Source organism: Mytilus trossulus, chromosome 11, assembly GCF_036588685.1.
Source record: "Mytilus trossulus isolate FHL-02 chromosome 11, PNRI_Mtr1.1.1.hap1, whole genome shotgun sequence".
NCBI classification, from domain to species: Eukaryota; Metazoa; Mollusca; class Bivalvia; order Mytilida; family Mytilidae; genus Mytilus; species Mytilus trossulus.
Window position 1 is genome coordinate 35,872,374 of NC_086383.1, and position 19,304 is coordinate 35,891,677.

Consider the following 19,304-nt stretch of genomic DNA (forward strand, 5'->3'; position numbering starts at 1 on the left):
CTTTAAAATTTATAATTTAACTATCTCGATTGTATAAATCCAATAATCCACTGGTATCAATGTAAGAATCTATATAATCATGTAAGCAAACCACACCAAAATCTTTAAAAAAAAACATATGAAGACAACGACCGGTCTCACAATAGACATATCCTCAACCCTTAGGTTATATATTTCTTTATTGTTTTTACGTGTTCTATTAAAATTTTCCCGTTACATCCTCATTTAAAACTTATTTTCAAGCACGCGGTTTCAATAATGAACGGAAATTTGTAAACAGAGAGATAATGAAATTTGTATACCTTTGAATGCAGGTATTCCTTTCAAACATCACGTACACAGCTTCTTGTACTCATCAGCTATCATACCATATAAACGGTAATTGAATATTTTTCTATGTTTTACAGCCTCGATAATTACAAACAATAGCTATTTATAACACGTCAAGCAGTCGTTTACCTATAGCAGATTGACCAAATTTAAACATTAGCTACGCTTGGTGTTTATATTATTTATCTTATTGAGACTGTCTTTTTTATACTATGATTTATAAAATTTAAAACCAAAATTAGCTTTTGACTAAGAACGGTCTACTTGAAAACAAATAAAGGATAGATTTTCAATTACATACTTGTTCATTTCAATATGAAATATTACTCGATTTATTTCACTTGCTTGGCGGAGTTTAACAGGTTCTCTCATAATAAACCAGTCCATCTATAGATAGGTGTTTTAGAATAAAATCATTAATGAAGTGTCCAGTCATTCTTTTGTAAATTCATTTGATGATACTGATAGGTGATTAGAAATCAGTAATGATTATAACGGCAACCATCTTTATCACACACATCTTAAAATAGACTTTCATTATGCAAATTAAAAGTTTCGCCCGATCAGTTGAAATAAAATTGGTAATAGCAAATACACTTATCCATGGACTTAACCATCGTAATAGTCTAGAACATCCGTTTCTATATACAAATTCAGGCATATGTCCATTTACTCCCCCCCCCTAAAAAATTGTCAATTAGTATTTCGCAGGCAAATGTGTGCATTATTTTTCCTCCACCTAAAACATTCAAAACGTTACGTGCTTATATGTCATATGCGACCTCAAACATTGCTACGGTAGCCATAAAACAATTGAAAACATTTAATTTAGCAAAAAAAAAAGAAAGAAAAACCGAGAATGAGGACACAAATTCATATTATAAGTAATTACATGTAGGACACCAATACATTAGTAATTAGAGTACTCGGAGTTACTATATATATATATCTTTATTCTGATAAACCTTCATCAATACAAAGGTTTACATAAGTTACATGTAATAAATAGCACAGTTATAAAATAAAGAAAACATAATGTGTACACTATTTACAAATTTTTGTTGAATTTAGCCAGAAGAACATACACGTGAATCAATATGCCTTGTAAATGTACAATATCAGGTCAATGAAAGAAAAATACAACTTTTTTTGTATGAGGCTGAGAAACTGGGGAAAAGCGAGGTTCTACCGAGCCCTTCCCCAGTTTTGCGCCGAGTACAAAAACGTTTATATTTTTATAATATTGACCTAAATTTGTTTTGAACCCCTGATTGTAGAGAAGTGTTCCATGCTGAAATTGACATTACACAAAATATAGCTATGTTACTATATTTAGGAAATAAACACAACTACTAGCAGTATAAATGTACTTAGCATTTTTAAATATGATTGCTTTGTCATATTCATTACATCCTTAAGTTTAATTATGTTTGGATAATCAATATACCTTTTATCAATATACTTTTGTCTTACATTACATAGTGTAATTTATCTCCAAGATCTTTTAAGTTACATAGTTCGCATATTCTTTTACTTGTGACTGAGTCACAAAACATTAAATGCAATGCATATTATAGTAATAGAGCCACGTTCTATAAAGTATAAAAAAAACACTTGCATCAACAATTTGTTGGGTTTTGTCAAGGCAAAATTTAGGCTTTATACAATGTATACATATCTTCAAATGGCAGACCAATACATCTATGTCTCACGTTTCTATTTTTCTTGTCATGGATTTAAATGAAATATTTACTTCTGGACATCAAGCGGGCAATATGTAATCCCCAGTCAACAATTGTATCAATGAAATCATTTAGACGATGATTTATATGTAGAAAAATCCGGAAATTCCTAATGTTTAACCTTTGTTTCTTATTATAACAATGTGCGTGCTGTATTCATTATGGTTTAATAGCCATTAAATAATTTCCTTTATCTTACTCAAACCGTATTTGAAAAGTTCTTTTAGAGACACAGAAATCAATTGATGATCTTAATAAATATATATATCAATTACACTCTAAGCTTTGAAAAGGAATTGTTTTGATACCAACATCAGACAAAATCAGAAAATTATTTGCGAAACTAACCCTTTGAGTGATTACCCTATGCGTGTGATGGCTTATTATGTTCATGTATATTAGTTCAATGCCATGTCAATTACTTTGTAGAAATTTTAAAGGAGAAATATAATTCTCAAACAATAATAAGTGTAAAAATCCAAAACAAAATCAGAATGTTGTTGATTAAAAACTTTGAGTTAATTTTAACAGCTTATGTTGATTCATTAGCGAGACTAATTTAGATATACATAATGTTAGCAAAATTATCCATGATTAAAATGCATATGACTGATGATTTAAGTTTCTAGATTCAGTCTAAAGTAATTTCATTCGTCTGAAAGTATTCATCAATAACAATGCAAACATCTACGGGGGATTTACATAGAAAGCAATATTAACATGACTAATTTACTAATGAGTCCAAAATCTATCATTTTTTTCCACAAAAGTGACACTTGCTGCTTGACATGCTCATATTGATAGAATATATCATGCTGTAAATCATGAGTTAACCTGCAAATGTAGGTTTCGTGGTCGATTGGTGATATTCCAACTACTTCTTTTCCACATTTTAATTGAAAATCGCGTAAAAAAAATCCCCAAACTGGTCAGGGTCCTTTTCCCCATAATGCCTAAAATAAACCTGCTCTTTTTACACTGTGCGATTCAAAACAAATTATTTCTGCCTGAGGTAGAACGGCGAACGTAACTCATGAAACAATAAAAAGCTTAATTTCTATGGACGATCTACAGTATGTATGAGGGTCTAGATAGCGAACAGAGAAAAGAATTATGGACTTGACCTTAGAATTTAAAAAATAAAGAAATGAGGAACAACCCTTCCGGAATATCATGTATAAGAACTAACTAAAGTATAATCATTTCTATTCTTCTTTTGGACACCACATATAAGGGTCAGAATGAAAAAAAAAGAATTCCAAAGTTTAAAAAAATGGACGACCTAAAAACTTGTATTCTACAAAACTATGAAATAACGAAGAGTTGTAGCAAAGTATTTGGATGTCCTATAGAAGTCAGAAGATGTGGTAAGAATGCTAATGAAACAACTCTCTACTAGAGACCACAGATATATAAAATGTATATGGTTCGGTTCACTACTGACCTCCTACGGATCCATGGAGGGTAAGTTAAATACAAAGAGGGTGAGGCCCCCTTGCTGGCATTTTTCTGTTTCGTTTTGTTGAAAAATAAACAATGAGACACAACAACTTTAATAGATGACGTCACCATAAATGCGTCATGAACTACCTATAAGAGTTACTACCACCTACGGTATCATAGGGGATCACCATGTGACGGCGTTTAACCAATCACAACGTGATAATTTACCCACAGTGCGATTACATCAATTATCGTACACTTAGACTATATAACATATGATGTTTCCCGTATGAGAATAGCATTAAAATTTACGTAAATTCCATATTTTTTTGAATTGGTGCTTAGCGGGTTGATATGAAAAGTTTATCACATGCTTCGACTTTTATCGCATGCCTTTCCGTAACGATATCGCATGATATTTTGGTGATACTCGTCAAATTCCAGAAAATACACCCCAATGGTACGTTTTAAGTAAAAAACGTTACAAGGTAGGGTACATAACAATTATTTGGATACTGGAAAGTATATGTTGTAAAATGAAGAAAACAAACACAAAAAACAAAAAATGATAAAATAAATACATTTTTAAAAATTTCAAATAAATTTAGAAAGTTACTTTAAAAATTTTGACTTTTCCAAACAGTGTTCATCATGTTCAATTATGTATATTGTTGAATTATTATTTTACGTCAATATTAAAATATATATTACTGCTGTTTTTCTTCTCTGTTGATGCATATGATAGAAAGATTTCGTATCGAATGTACTTCATTTGGGGTGCGACAAGGTGGACTTTTTACTCTTTTGAACTTCTATTTGAGAACCACGTAAAGGGATCAATTATACATTAATCTGTTATTTTTCTCCATTGTTGAAGCATCTGATAGATCATAACATGTAATTTTTCATATCGCATGTATTATCAGCCCATGGTCAATATCAGCCTTAGAGCTGCATTATAATACATGCGATATGAAAAATGTCATGTAATAAACTGATAGAATAGGTCACAAACCGTAAGACCGTTTGTAGGTCATTTTCAAAATCCATTTGTAATGGATATTTTAAATAGAAATAGTGAACATATTTTTAACAATTCAATTCAATTTTAATTATGGTCTTGTGAAATCTTAATAATTCATATGTACAAATCTACAATATGCAGTCTTGATAAAACTGGGAAGGTTTATTTTACTAATTTGAATTGATGTATTTCGTATTTAAAGTATCACTAGCTAATAATCTAACAGTATGTCCTCTAATAATTTGATACAAGGTGAATGGAAAATGGATATGAAAATCTTTCAATATAAGCAGTTTTATTTTTTATTTTTTTACAACGCAATTGTCAATTAGTGGCCTTCAATATATCGGAAGCCTCCTTTTTAAAACATGTTTAACACATCCGTGATTTTACACGACTTAAAGATTTTAATATAAACTGTCAACGCTCTAGCTGCTAGAATGGATTCAGCAAAGATTTCTACTCTGTTTCTTATGATATCGTTTTTCAGAGGTTTGTAACATGTATTATTCCATTTATAAATTCAGAAATATTTTTGGGCATTTTATTACTACGAAAATGGCGACAGAGTAGCTTTGAAAAACCTCACCTTTCCTAAATAGCTATAATTAGTCTCGTGTTTGTGTCGGTTGTTCAATATTCGCAATTATAAATTCACGCAAAAATTCCGAATTTACGGAACATGTATTTGTTTGATTCATCAAACTTTAATTGGTTTAAAGTTAAAAATATATCATAAACATTAGACGTTCATTCTTGTATGCCATTTGATGTCATCAACAATATTAATTTAACGTGAATTCAATATTGATCGTTGGTAACAATTTTCTTTGATGTTTTGGATAAAGTTAATTATTTTACAAAATTGATTTATCCAAAAACCTATAACTTAACATAGATAACAAAGTGTTTTTTATGAAACCAAAAATTTATGTATTTTTTTTACAAACGTTTAAAAAAATCTAAATTTTGAATTTTTGTATATCAATATGAATATAAGACGTATATTTTTTTTTTACAGCGCAATTGGAAATTAGTGGCCTTCAATGTATCGGAAGCGTCCTTTTTTAAAACATGTTGAACACATCCGTCGTTTTACACGACTTAAATATTTTTCTCTAAACTGTCAACGCTCTAGCTGCTAGAATGGAGTCAGCAAAGACTGTTTCTCTGTTTCTTATGATATCGTTTTTCAGAGGTTTGTTACATGTATTATTACATTTGTAAATTCCCGCACCCGAAGGCGTCCGTCAGCTGGCCCCTAAACAAATATATACTAGTTTAGCGATAATGAACACCATACTAATTTCCAAATTGTACACAAGAAACTAAAATTAAAATAATACAAGACTAACAAAGGCCAGATGCTCCTGACTTGGAACAGGCGCAAAAATGCGGCGGGGTTAAACATGTTTATGAGATCTCAACCCTCCCCCTATACCTCTAGCCAATGTAGAAAAGTAAACGCATAACTATACGCACATTTAAAATTCAGTTCAAGAGAAGTCTGAGTCTGATGTCAGAAGATATCACCAAAGAAAATAAACAAAATGACAATAATACATCAATAACAACAGACTACTAGCAGTTAAGTGACATGCCAGCTCTAGACTTCAATTAAACTGATTGAAAGATTATGATTTCATCATAAAAATATCAGACAAAATCCTTCCCGTTAGGGGTTTAGTATCATACCATCATAACATATATGAGAAAAACATAACCCGTGTCATGCCAACAACTGGTTTTTGAATAAATGTGTTTAGTTCCGATGCAAAGACCCTATAAGTGAATCAATATTAACGCCAAAATATGCAATCTTTAATGACCTGACAACAGTATCGTAACTATATCCGTTCTTAATAAGTCTATTTAAAGGTTTTGTAAGTTTCTGAGGTGAATACTGACATTTTTGTGCTTTATAAAGAATATTTCCATAAAAAATTGGATGTGAAATACCTGAACGTATAAGAAGTCTGCATGCTGAACTATATCTACGAATGATGTCCTTATACCGATGATAAAATTTAGTAAATGTTTTGACTAGTTTGTGATATCGAAAACCATGGTGTAATAATTTTTCAGTAATACATAAATTTCTCTCGTTAAAATCTAAAACATTGCTACATACACGAGCGATTCGTACACGTTGAGATATATCAACACCGTAAGATGGTGACAAGGGAACGTCACCATCTAAAAATGGATAATTAACGATAGGAACTTTACAAACGTTTAAAAAAATCTAAATTTTGAATTTTAGTATATCAATATGAATATAAGACGTATATTTTTTTTATTTTTTTACAACTCAATTGGAAATTAGTGTCCTTCAATGTATTTTAAAACATGTTTAACACATCCGTCGTTTTACACGACTTAAATATTTTACTCTTCACTGTCAACGCTCTAGCTGCTAAATGGATTCAGCAAAGATTTCTACTCTGTTTCTTATGATATCGTTTTTCAGAGGTTTGTTATTATTACATTTATAAATTCAGAAATATTTTTGGGCATTTTATTACTACGAAAATGGCGACATAGTACCTTTAGAAATCCTCGCCTTTCCCAAATTGCTATAATTAGTCTTATGATGTGTTCGTAGCTGAACATTCGCAATTATAAATACACGCAAAAATTCCGAATTTGCGGTACATGGATTTGTTTGATCTTTTATATTTTATTGGTAATATAAGTTAAAAATATATAATGAACATTAAACGTGCATTTTTGTATGCCGTTTGATGACATTACCATTTTTAATTAACGTGGATTCAGTATTAATCGTTGATAACAATTTTCCTTGATTTTGTAGATATAAGTATCAGTTAATTATTTTACAAAAATGAATTTTCCAAAAAACACTATAACTTTACATAGATAACCAAGTATTTCTTATGAAACCAAAAAAATATGATTTATTTACAAACGTTATACCCAAAACATGAATAACATGAATAAGGTTACACTGATTTATACATTTAAATGAATGAAACAAAATGATCGCGATTTCTGAATTACTAAAGCGTCTGTGAGTAAAATTATTGCAAATTAAATGACAGCAAAATGACAAAATATAAGTATAAACATTATGGATGCGTTCGGAGCGCTTTTCTTGATTTACCTTCATCACAAACACCTCAGGCCAATCATTTGGGGGTCGATGGTGTATCAGACTCAGAACACGTGCAGAGCTAAAATCAAATCGAACAAATGAAGGCGATATACGTTCTGTTTAATAAAGAGTCTGATAAAAATTATCGAATTTAAATTTGTACCCATCATCAAATATTTGACATGCACAATCGTTCAGTCCAAAACTGTTACCTTCAACTGCACTAATTAGCATGATTGAACTTTCTTAGATTTTTCTATTCGATCAGTTATATCTGCCTCATTATCATTAAAAACACAATATTTATATTTTTGTGACAAAATTTTAAAATACAATGATAAAGTCATAGCAACTACATAAAGCCCCGGTCACAATATATCGTCCGATTTTTTGTCGTGAAAGATCGTTTAAATAGTTGTCGTGTCGTGCAAAATGTCAAAAAATATGTCCAGTGGTCACATCGGCTACGACATTCCACGATGGGTACACAACAGGAAAAAAATTTGTAATTTTACTTTTTCAAGTCGGTCGTGCGACAGTCGTACGACAATCGTGAGTTGTTTGGGGCTATTTCTCAGGTTTTCATGTCATAGCATGCGAGTGTTACTGTCGTGTCACTGTCGCACAACAGTCGTGGGCCACTCGCGCGTTTGGTTCCAACCTACTGGTATATAAAGAAGGCCCGATTTATAATTGCGTCCCATTTGCCATTTGCTTATAATTTGTTTAGTGTTATAAGTTCGGTCCAAGTAAACGACGTTTTTCGTATTAGTTTATATTATAAATGTTCCGCGAATTAAAACCAGGATGCGTCCGAAAAGAAAAATTAACAAAAGAAAGGTGGTAGCAGTAAACGTGGATGATGTTGACCAGACGGAGGACCCCCTACCATAAGCTGAAGCATATGAAGATTCGGAAACTACTGAAGACGTCACTGGGGTTGGGGACGAAAATATGTTTCACGTCGAACGTACAACTGCCATACGACAGACAATCTAGGTTGTGCGGCAATCGTACGAAATTTGGTATTCGTGAAACAATCGTGCGACTGTATCACGAGTGTCTTGCGACAGTCGTGAGAATGTCGTGAGAATGTCGTACGATTGTTAAATATTAAAATAGTTTATTTTGGTACCCATACCAATGTGTTTATCGTGCGACAGTCGCACGGCTGTGGTAAGACACTCTCACAAGCCTCAAGACAGTGACACGACAAAAAATCGTAGAGCAAAAAAGATGCATGACCAATTTTTGTCCCACGACACACGACAGCGCCACGATGCTCAAAATATCGTGTGACAGTCGTACGACGATCACAGATGACCCACGATTGGACAACAATATCTGTCGTGGCGCTGCATAGATTTGTTTTGGGTTCGTTGTGACCAGGGCTTAACAGTATCGATGGAGGCACTCGCTTTGTCTATAGACTTGCCTGTTTGAATGTTCATCGGAGCTCTGTATTTTTGCTATTCTTCTTTTAAGTGTTGTTTATTGAAATGAACTCATTCATTATGATTCCAGTAATATATATAAAAAAAAAAGGCAACCTCGCTAATAACGTACAGGGAGAATATATAGTTATCAAAAGTACCAGGATTATAATTTTATACGCCAGACGCGCGTTTCGTCTACTTAAGACTCATCAGTGACGCTCAGATCAAAATAGTTAAAAAGCCAAATAAATACAAAGTTGAAGAGCATTGAGGATCCAAAATTTCAAAAAGTTGTGCCAAATACGGCTAAGGTAATCTACTCCTGGGGTAAGAAAATCCTTAGTATTTCGAAAAATTCAAAGGTTTGGTACATTAATACGTTTAATCCCGCTGCAAATCTTTGCACCTGTCCTAAGTCAGGAATCTGATGTACAGTAGTTGTCGTTTATTTATGTAATTTATACGTGTTTCTCGTTTCTCGTTTTTTATATAGATTAGACCGTTGGTTTTCCCGTTTTAATTATTTTGAACTGGTTATGTTGGGGTCCTTTGTAGCTTGTTGTTCGGTGTGAGCCAAGGCTCCGTGCTGAAGGCCGTACATTGACCTATAATGGTTTACTATCATAAATTGTTATTTGGATGGAGAGTTGTCTCATTGGTACTCACACCACATCTTCCTATGTGTGGCATCGATTCAAGTGTGAAATCACCTAAGGGCTCGTAACGTTCATTATGTACTAAACACATATTTAAATATTTTGTAAACATGCATAAAACTGTACAGTTTTTTGTACAAAATTGGGCATGGAAACTACTATCTTATTAGATCTCATAAAGAGACCATTGCGAAAGATATTCGATGCTACAGTCCAACATTCAGCTGTGAGATAAATCCATACAGTATACTAGCTATGAATTGCAGTATCTCGTATTACAAAGTGGTAAATACAAATGCAAATAAACTCGTTATAGATACCAGGATTGAAATTTGAAAAGACTCATCAGTGGCGCTCGAATGAAAAACAATTGAAAAAGCCAAATAAAGTACGAAGTTGAGGAGCATTGAGGACCAAAAACTTCTTTACGTTTTGCCAAATACAGCTACGATATTATAATCCTGTAAAACTATTTTGAATAGGATTCGTCCTTTAAAAAAAAAGTTACATTTGTGAATATAATATTAAGTCTCATTTGTATTTTTCACCATTTCTATATCATTTTATTAATATATATATAAAATATAAGACCTCCTCTTTTATTACAGGTGGTTTAAGCAGTTGTGATATTGGTTGGGTTAATGAAAATCAGTCATGTTACTACTTTAGTAGATTTTCTACAAACTTTTACACGGCACTGGTAGGTGTTCGTTAATTTCTAAAAGAAATAAAATCGTTTGATTTATCAAAACAATTTCTAACGAAGAGCTCAGTCGAAAATATTGTGTTCCATTTATATAACAGAGAAAGTAAAATATTGTAAAATATTTTCCTTAACCATTATTAAATGTTCCATAACATGCATAAGGTCCAATACAATAATTATTATTATGTTTTTCGTTTAACCATGGGTTTGGGCATTTTAAGCGAATATTTTAATAAAAAAAACTCCAACCCATGGTCATTTTGATAACAAATATCCGTCTACCGTTGACTATTTTGATCCAAATATGAAAAATATAGTATTATCATCAACCATGAAAGCCTAATTTACACAATACTATTCCGTATTGCCCAGCATATATAAAAGTGAAATTTCGTTGTTTTGTGCATGAATATAATTATTGTATAGATTGTGACACACTCATTTGACAGAGAAAACTAATAATTACTTAGACATCATCAATGTAAAACAATGTTTAAAGGAACACCAAATGAATGATTTAAGCATGAAATAGTTCATGGCAGCCGTAGATTTGGTTTCACTAACCATGGGGTGATATTTTTATTAAAATAATCGAATTTGTATCCGATGAACTGTTCTTACTGGATGGCAACACATTATCTCTACCCGTCTGAAGCATATAAAGAGGCCGATATCGTAAATTTCGAATGTATTGACATATTACTTCTTATAAAGGAGTAGGTTCAGTAAGACCCCTTTTTGGCCCCCAAATATAGCAGTTTGACAAAATTGTGAACATTTAATCTTATAGCTATTTATTGGAAAGAAGAATGATTCTGCTACGCAAATATGGGCTGTTTTTGACACAACAATTCACATATATCGGGTACTAATATCATTAAGTCATGCTAAATTACTGAAATCTTCTCAATTAAAGCATTTTAGTTAAATTTTAGATGGTTTCCGGCTTAAATGAAAGTGGCCGCATTCGTGTTCATTCATAATATTGAAATGTATATTGTATTTTATGATAATACAAAACATATATAAAGGTTGAGGATGAACACGGATGCGGCCACTTTCATTTTTGACAAAAACAACTGAAAATTGACGTTTTTTTGCATATTTGAAATAATTTTCTTATATAAGCTTGAATCGGAGCGTTTTTAATGACTAAATCAGTTAAAAATCTTTTACATTAACTAATTGAATCAATTAAAATAGATACTTAATTAAGTGTTTAAAAGTGTCCAAAATCTTTGATTAGATAAACCTGAAATTTGAGGCCAAAAACCGGACCTACTCCTTTTGAAAAATCGCATTTTCACTGTAAATGTCCTTTTTTTCTACGTTTATTACATCCTGAGGCGTAAAATAACGCCAAGTGTTCTCATTTGATACCGTCGACATATGTATGACGTGCCTCTTTTGCAATGATTTTTTTTTTTATTTTGCATTAGAATAAAAATAACCGTGTTGTATTTGAAGCTTGGCCTACTCAAAACTTGGGTTTTGATGTCGCAAATTTAGTCTACCTTGTCGTATAAATAAGACTGGAGTAACGGAGAACAACAATTTGCATGTATGATTGCGTTTCCGCTAAAAGTAGATATGCTGTGATTTTATTGGTTGACGATGTTTAGTCATCGTGAATTAAATTGTCATCATCGTTGTGTCTATCATTGTGGTACTTTTGTTTTTGTTAGAGTTTTTGTAAAACTATTGGCGGGAAGTTGATTGAGATCGACAGCCGATTCGAATGGAACATGATAAAAAGACATGTACTGGGACGGCGTAAGTATACATTTAAAGACATGAACCAAACCCATAAAAGAGTCCCATCAAGTATAAATTTTTCAACTTTGAAAATGAAACCTCTCGTAAAACAATAAGATATTAAAAGTATACTTTCAAACAAAATTGACGATTAAATCCCTTTTCCTGTGCCAAAGCACTACTTTTGTATTTATGGATACTATTTTAAACCCGATTACTGTTATGAATAATCATTATGCTATAACTTAATGCATGTTTATTATTATAAAAAAAGAATCTTTAGTTGTGGAAATGAGAAGATTGTTGTTTGTTGCTTGAAGCATTGCTTATATACTATGTGGTTTGGTTTTGACACTGGAAAAATACCAGAGAAGCTTAATAAAGATATCTTCTATTCAATCATGCGTATAACTATATATTAGCTTTCATCTGTAAGCACTTGAATAAGTGTTTAAGTTCTTCTATGTATACCAACTGTAACATGTAGTAATTAAAATAAACGTTCAATTGTTAGAAATGCGTGAAAAGAAGTAAACCTTATCAATAAATAAAATACAACATGTCAAGGTAAAAAGATAATGCGACAAACAGTAGTGGCGCAATGGTGTAATGTGTAATTGCAAAAACTTGGTTGAAAATGTTATGGTACTGTAAATTGGAATTTCCAACCTTCAGGACTGAACAATGAACTTAAACAATCTGTATGATAAAGCAATCGGTCTGAACAAAGTCTTTACAAATCTAATGCCTTTTTTGGCATATGCTATGGTCTCGCTTCGTATGTTATCTCTTTAAGGAGTCTGTTGGAAAACTGTCACCAGCCCAGTAGTCAGCATTTCGGTGTTGACACGAATATCAATTATGTGGTCATTTGTATAAATTTCCTGTTTACAAAACTTTGATTTTTTTTCGAAAAACTAAAGATTTTCTTATCCCAGGAATGGATTACCTTAGCCGTATTTGGCACAACTTTTTGGAATTTTGGATCCTCAATGCTCTTCAACTTCGTACTTGTTTGGCTTTATAAATATTTTGATATGAGCGTCACTGGCGAGTCTTATGTAGACGAAACGCGCGTCTGGCGTACTAAATTATAATCCTGGTACCTTTGATAACTAATTACAATAAAGACAACAGTAGTATACCGCTGTTCGAAACTCATAAATCGATTGAGATAAAACAAAATCCGGGTTACAAACTAAAACTGAGGGAAACACATAAAAAAAAGTGGATGACTACGACACAATAGAAAAACAACATTAAAATGTAACACACACACAAACGAAGTATTATATAAATAAAGGCAACAGTAGTATACCACTGTTCGAAATTCATAAATTGATTAAAAAAAACAAATCCGGGTTACAAACTAAAACTGAGGGAAACGCATCAAATATAAGACACAACAGAAACACAACATTAAAATGTAACATACACAGAAACGAACTATAATATAACAATGGCCATGTTCCTGACTTAAGAACAAAATGGTGGGTTGGACCTGGTTTTGTGGCATGCCAAACCTCTCGCTTTTATGGCAATGTTAAATATAACATTAAAATGACAACATTACATGACAGATCTACAATACAAATAAATGGAAGAACAGATAAGACATAGAAACACACGAATATTAGCTAATAAAAGGTACCATGTTGAAAATGTAATACGCCAGACGTTCGTTTCGTCCACACAAGAGTAACCAGTGACGTTCAGATGACAAAAGTTCGAAAGTCAAAACATGTACAAGTTGAAGAGCTTTGAGGACTAAAAGTTCCTAAGAGTTGTGCCTAATACGGCTAGGTTTTTCTGCCTTGGATAAGAATATCCTTTTTATTAAGAATAATTCATACTTTTGCAAAAAGTATTTTTTTATAAAATGACTACTAGTTTATAATAGTTTGATAAAACCGAAGAGGTGACTAACTACATAATAAAAATGGGTACAACCTAAACCATTACATAACAATTCATTTATAGCCAAAGCCATCAACGCACACTAAGTGACGTCACATTTGAATTTCCAAAACAAATTTCCCTAAAATAAGAGGGAACTAGGATAAAATTCAAGATTAAATTTGTAATACTGATATAACATTTATTAATAACAATGAAAGTTGCAAAGCTGTTGTTCTTCTTGTGAGTAGATATGACATATTTGCCACTGGACCTTAGAAAATCAATAAATCATTTTTCTTGTATTAGTGTTTGAAAGCTTGATTTATGTTTTTGTAGGTTTTCCTGACTTTTACATTGGAGTGACCGACTTATTCAGCGAAGGTGATTGGCAAAAAGCGACAACACTGGGAAGACAAACTTTCCTACAATGGGGAAATAAACAACCTAATAATATGGACAATAATCAGCATTGTGTTCAAGTGTGGGCTTCATCAATGAAATTCGATGACCTTTGGTGTCATTATGATCGTCATTTTATCTGCGAGAAATAAAGTGTCAATTCACTACTAAAGAACAATAAAAATGAAAAGATTTCTTTAATAAACATTTTATAACGCCATTTTATCAACGTAGTTTGTAATTTTCAATGTATTAACAAATGTTTGCTGAGGTGTCCATATTCCAGGCATCAGTGACTTTGACCAGATATTACCCAACATTGTTATTGACTAGATGATTTGAATTCTTCTGGGTTTTTTTATTCGAGCATAAAGGATGACAATATGCCATTTCTCATCGATTCTTTCACCGGAATGTATCGTCAATTTTGTACGCCTTTATGCCGTCAATTTCCAGACAGAAGGCGCGCCTGTATCCCTACTCTTTTAAACTTTCAATCACTTTCAGAATCGTCATTCTGCAGGGTAGTTTAAATTATTCCGTAAGTTTGTTATTGTTATTCCAGTGCCTCTTAAAGGAGGGTGGCCAACTTATTAGATCTTTAAAAGTTTAAGATCAAACTTGTTCATGCATTAACTCAACATGTGTGGGAAATGACAATGCCTTCACTTTAGTCACATGGTGATAGAAGTCAAATGATAGATTCAATTAACTACAACATCCCGTAACTGGCCTATTATGTAAAAGAAATCCACTGATGGCGTTCTTAATTATAAACCTGATTTATTTCATGAGTTTAAACATTTGCATATCGTCTTTGAGAAAAATTCTATGATATGCCACTTGTGTGTAGTCTGTGCAGTTCCAATAGTTATCAAAGGTACCAGGTTTATAATTTAGTACGCCAGACGCGCGTTTCGTCTATATAAGACTCATCAGTGACGCTCATATCAAAATATTCATCAAGCCAAACAAGTACAAAGTTGAAGAGCATTGAGGATCCAAAATTCAAAGAAGTTGTGCCAAATACGGCTAAGGTAATCTATGCCTGGGATAAGAAAATCCTTAGTTTTTCGAAAAATTCAAAGTTTTGTAACAGGAAATTTATTAAAATGACCACATTATTGATATCCATGTCAGCACCGAAGTGTTGACTACTGGGCTGGTGATACCCTCGGGGACGAAACGTCCACCAGCAGTGTCATCGACCTAGTGGTGTAAATAGTTATCAAAGGTACCAGGATTATAATTTAGTACGCCAGACGCGCGTTTCGTCTACATAAGACTCATCAGTGACGCTCATATCAAAATTTTCATCAAACCAAACAAGTACAAAGTTGAAGAGCATTGAGGATCCAAAATTCCAAGAAGTTGTGCCAAATACGGCTTAGGTAATCTATGCCTGGGATAATAAAATCCTTAGTTTTTCGAAAAATTCAAAGTTTTGTAACAGGAAATTTATTAAAATGACCACATTATTGATATTCATGTCAACACCGAAGTGTTGACTACTGGGCTGGTGATACCCTCGGGGACGAAACGTCCACCAGCAGTGGCATCGACCTAGTGGTGTAAATAGTTTTCAAAGGTACCAGGATTATAATTTAGTACACCAGACGCTCGTTTCGTCTACATAAGACTCATCAGTGACGCTCATATCAAAATATTCATAAAGCCAAACAAGTACAAAGTTGAAGAGCATTGAGGATCCACAATTCCAAGAAGCTGTGCCAAATACGGCTAAGGTAATCTATGCCTGGGATAATAAAATCCTTAGTTTTTCGAAAAATTCAAAGTTTTGTAACAGGAAATTTATTAAAATGACCACATTATTGATATTCATGTCAACACCGAAGTGTTGACTACTGGGCTGGTGATACCCTCGGGGACGAAACGTCCACCAGCAGTGGCATCGACCTAGTGGTGTAAATAGTTTTCAAAGGTACCAGGATTATAATTTAGTACGCCAGACGCTCGTTTCGTCTACATAAGACTCATCAGTGACGCTCATATCAAAATATTCATAAAGCCAAACAAGTACAAAGTTGAAGAGCATTGAGGATCCACAATTCCAAGAAGCTGTGCCAAATACGGCTAAGGTAATCTATGCCTGGGATAAGAAAATCCTAAGTTTTTCGAAAAATTCAAAGTTTTGTAACAGGAAATTTATCCAAAATCACCCAGTAGTACACAATCTGTATAACGACATATTGTAATCATTTTTTATCAAATGACAGTTTCTGTACTCTTTCAGATATCTGAGTATAAGACATATAGTTTGAATTAACTGCGGATGGGATGACACCTGCATACTAATATGAGTTACTCCAATTATATCTTTCCAGACAAACTCATTAGGAACTTTGAGGAATGAAAATAACACTTTTCACCCGCCTCTTTTCAGAACTATTTCTTATTTTTATAGTTTCATGCCTTCCATTCATTCACTCATTCATTTCTTTATTTCCTCTATCAAGAGATTCAATTAACAACTTATATGTTAACAGATTAAATTTCAAAAGTTTACAAAACAAACAACACAATACAATATAACAATATATAAAATAACTATAGTGTATTACCAAAAGAAAAAAAATCACACTATAAACGATAGTTCATGTACTGGTACGCTATATATCCCTCTCGTAATTCTGTTATACTCCGCAACAGAGAGTGCAACGTGTACGTGGCACAGATTAAGAAAACTGTCGATCTTGACTACCACAACAACTACAACACGCATGTACGTATACATCTAGAAATGGTCGATCGCAAAGCGCGCAAGTGCTTCCCGTGTTATTAAGGATGTCAGTTAGTAATTTTGTTATGAAATATACGTTTAGGATTCTCTTGATATGTTAATGATCTTGCACTTTTCCAGAAATTCGGGGACTTTGACTGAGAGGTGAATATTTCTAAAACGAGAAAAGTTATTGTCATTCTGTATACGACTAGTCCATTCATCAGTTTGTACTTTGTTTACTTTAACTTCCCATGATTGCTTTGTAGCAAAAAAGATTATCATATATTCCTGAATCGAAGATAATATTTGTATGAGATATCCATAATTTCTGCAATTTTATTCAGTTTTATTTTCATTTTTTCTTCTTTCTCCTCCACTTCAAAATTATCGTCATATGTTTTCGTATGTCATATGTTTTCGTATCAACCACATTTCGTCGGTTTCGACTGCATACGCGTACATTGTAGAGTGTTTTTCGGTTTCTATATTTAGAACAACAACACCACTACAACTTTACAAATTTAAAACATATTCAACTCGCTAGGTTAGAACAAATTTAATAAAACTGACCTACTTAGCCATTTTTATGTAATGTTAAAAATATGCATCACTAGAATAGTTGTGGGAAAAAATTCCGAAGGGTCAAAATAAAGTCCAGGTAAGTCCTTTGCCTGTCAGACACCGGATCTTCAAGACATGTGACTGTCATGTGGTGTTGTTTTTTTTTGGGACGTTTTAATTACAAACCAGCGAGTTAAAGTTAACAGGGTTTTTATATAAAATGGTTGTTCAAAATCTAATTATTCAATATTTTATTGACAATTCTTTTTATACATCCTTGATACATGAAGATGAAAACATTCTTAACTTTTTATATTTAATCCTAAATTCTGAAAACCGCATTTTATTTTAGAAAAAATAATGTATTTTGTACAAACCAGGTGCCAATCTGAATTTAATCAAAATCTAATAATTTCAGCACATGAAACACCAACCTAAAACTATTTACTAGTAATATTTAGTACTGAAAAGTATTAAATAATTTTGTTTATGATTCAAGCGATCACCAGAACCACGACTTTAGAAAATATTAATTTCCGGATTTTATAGTCAATTCCTGTCCGTGTACTGATCCAATTTTTATTTCATACGAAAACATGTGACACCGTTTTTTTTGCATACAAAAATCGAAAATTAATCGGAAACAGTAAAAAATCGTAGTAAGCCTTGACAAAAAAACTAGATACCTAAAATCAATCTACAGGATATCCTTTTTAATTTTGAATAATCACCTGAATAAAAACTTAACAGTGAAAACTGTAAGCAGTGAAAATTGTTATTAGTACGAAAACACATCAGACGATGATAATTCATGTATTCCACAAAGCAAGCTTCATTCTCACTGAACTAGTATATATTTGTTTAGGGGCCAGCTGAAGGACGCCTCCGGGTGCGGGAATTTCTCGCTACATTGAAGACCTGTTGGTGACCTTCTGCTGTTGTTTTTTTCTACGGTCAGGTTGTTGTATCTTTGACACATTCCTCATTTACATTCTCAATTTTATTAGTGTCTCTTCAAAGACAAATATATATATATGTCGTGTAAATGTTATTATTTTGTTCATGTTATTACTTGTAGAAACATGATATATAAGTAATTACTTATATATCATACATCAAACAAGTTATTACTTGTTCAAATACAATTGTACAAGTAATTACTAGTACAGTTGTTACTGAGAAAAAGATAATAACTTGTACAAATCATTTTATACCTTGGCCTATTTGATGTTCTCAACAAATCGTCTTCCTTTAAACAAATAATTTATGACTAAAACCTAAAAGTATGAATTTTCAACATGTTTGTAATTTTTGTATAACAAATATGTGAGGAAAACTTCAAAAAAGTAAAAACTAAAGTGTAAAGATGGAAAACAGTGTAGAATAAAATATCATGATGACATAATTAACTTGACTAAACTCTTCTGATTTTTCGGTATTCACACGCGTAAGAGAGAGAATATTTGTAATGTAAAGGAAGTCAAATTAAGTTACA

The 19,304-nt window shown here is 32.4% G+C and overlaps 1 protein-coding gene across 3 annotated transcripts; it reads left to right on the forward strand.

The window, feature by feature from the left end:
• The first annotated feature begins 4,944 nt into the window (after positions 1-4,944).
• Positions 4,945-14,701, forward strand: LOC134691035 (hepatic lectin-like). Of its 3 annotated transcripts, none has more exons than XM_063551225.1 (4): positions 4,945-5,031; positions 10,355-10,446; positions 12,138-12,225; positions 14,443-14,701. In XM_063551225.1, the coding sequence occupies exons 1-4, from the start codon at positions 4,980-4,982 to the stop codon at positions 14,655-14,657; spliced, it is 447 nt and encodes a 148-aa protein (XP_063407295.1). In that variant the 5' UTR covers positions 4,945-4,979; the 3' UTR covers positions 14,658-14,701. The 3 variants fall into 3 exon arrangements, with proteins under 3 accessions (XP_063407295.1, XP_063407296.1, XP_063407294.1); XM_063551226.1 differs by lacking the exon at positions 4,945-5,031 and adding an exon at positions 5,604-5,737; XM_063551224.1 differs by lacking the exon at positions 4,945-5,031 and adding an exon at positions 6,933-7,011.
• The last annotated feature ends 4,603 nt before the right edge of the window (positions 14,702-19,304 follow it).

Bases quoted from the DNA above. Each gene is read 5' to 3' on its own strand.
- LOC134691035 (XM_063551225.1), top strand. From the start codon at position 4,980: ATGGATTCAGCAAAGATTTCTACTCTGTTTCTTATGATATCGTTTTTC. The intron at 5,032-10,354 runs GTTTGTAACATG...CTTTTATTACAG, and splicing joins TATGATATCGTTTTTCAGAG to GTGGTTTAAGCAGTTGTGAT. The intron at 12,226-14,442 runs GTAAGTATACAT...ATGTTTTTGTAG, and splicing joins AAGACATGTACTGGGACGGC to GTTTTCCTGACTTTTACATT.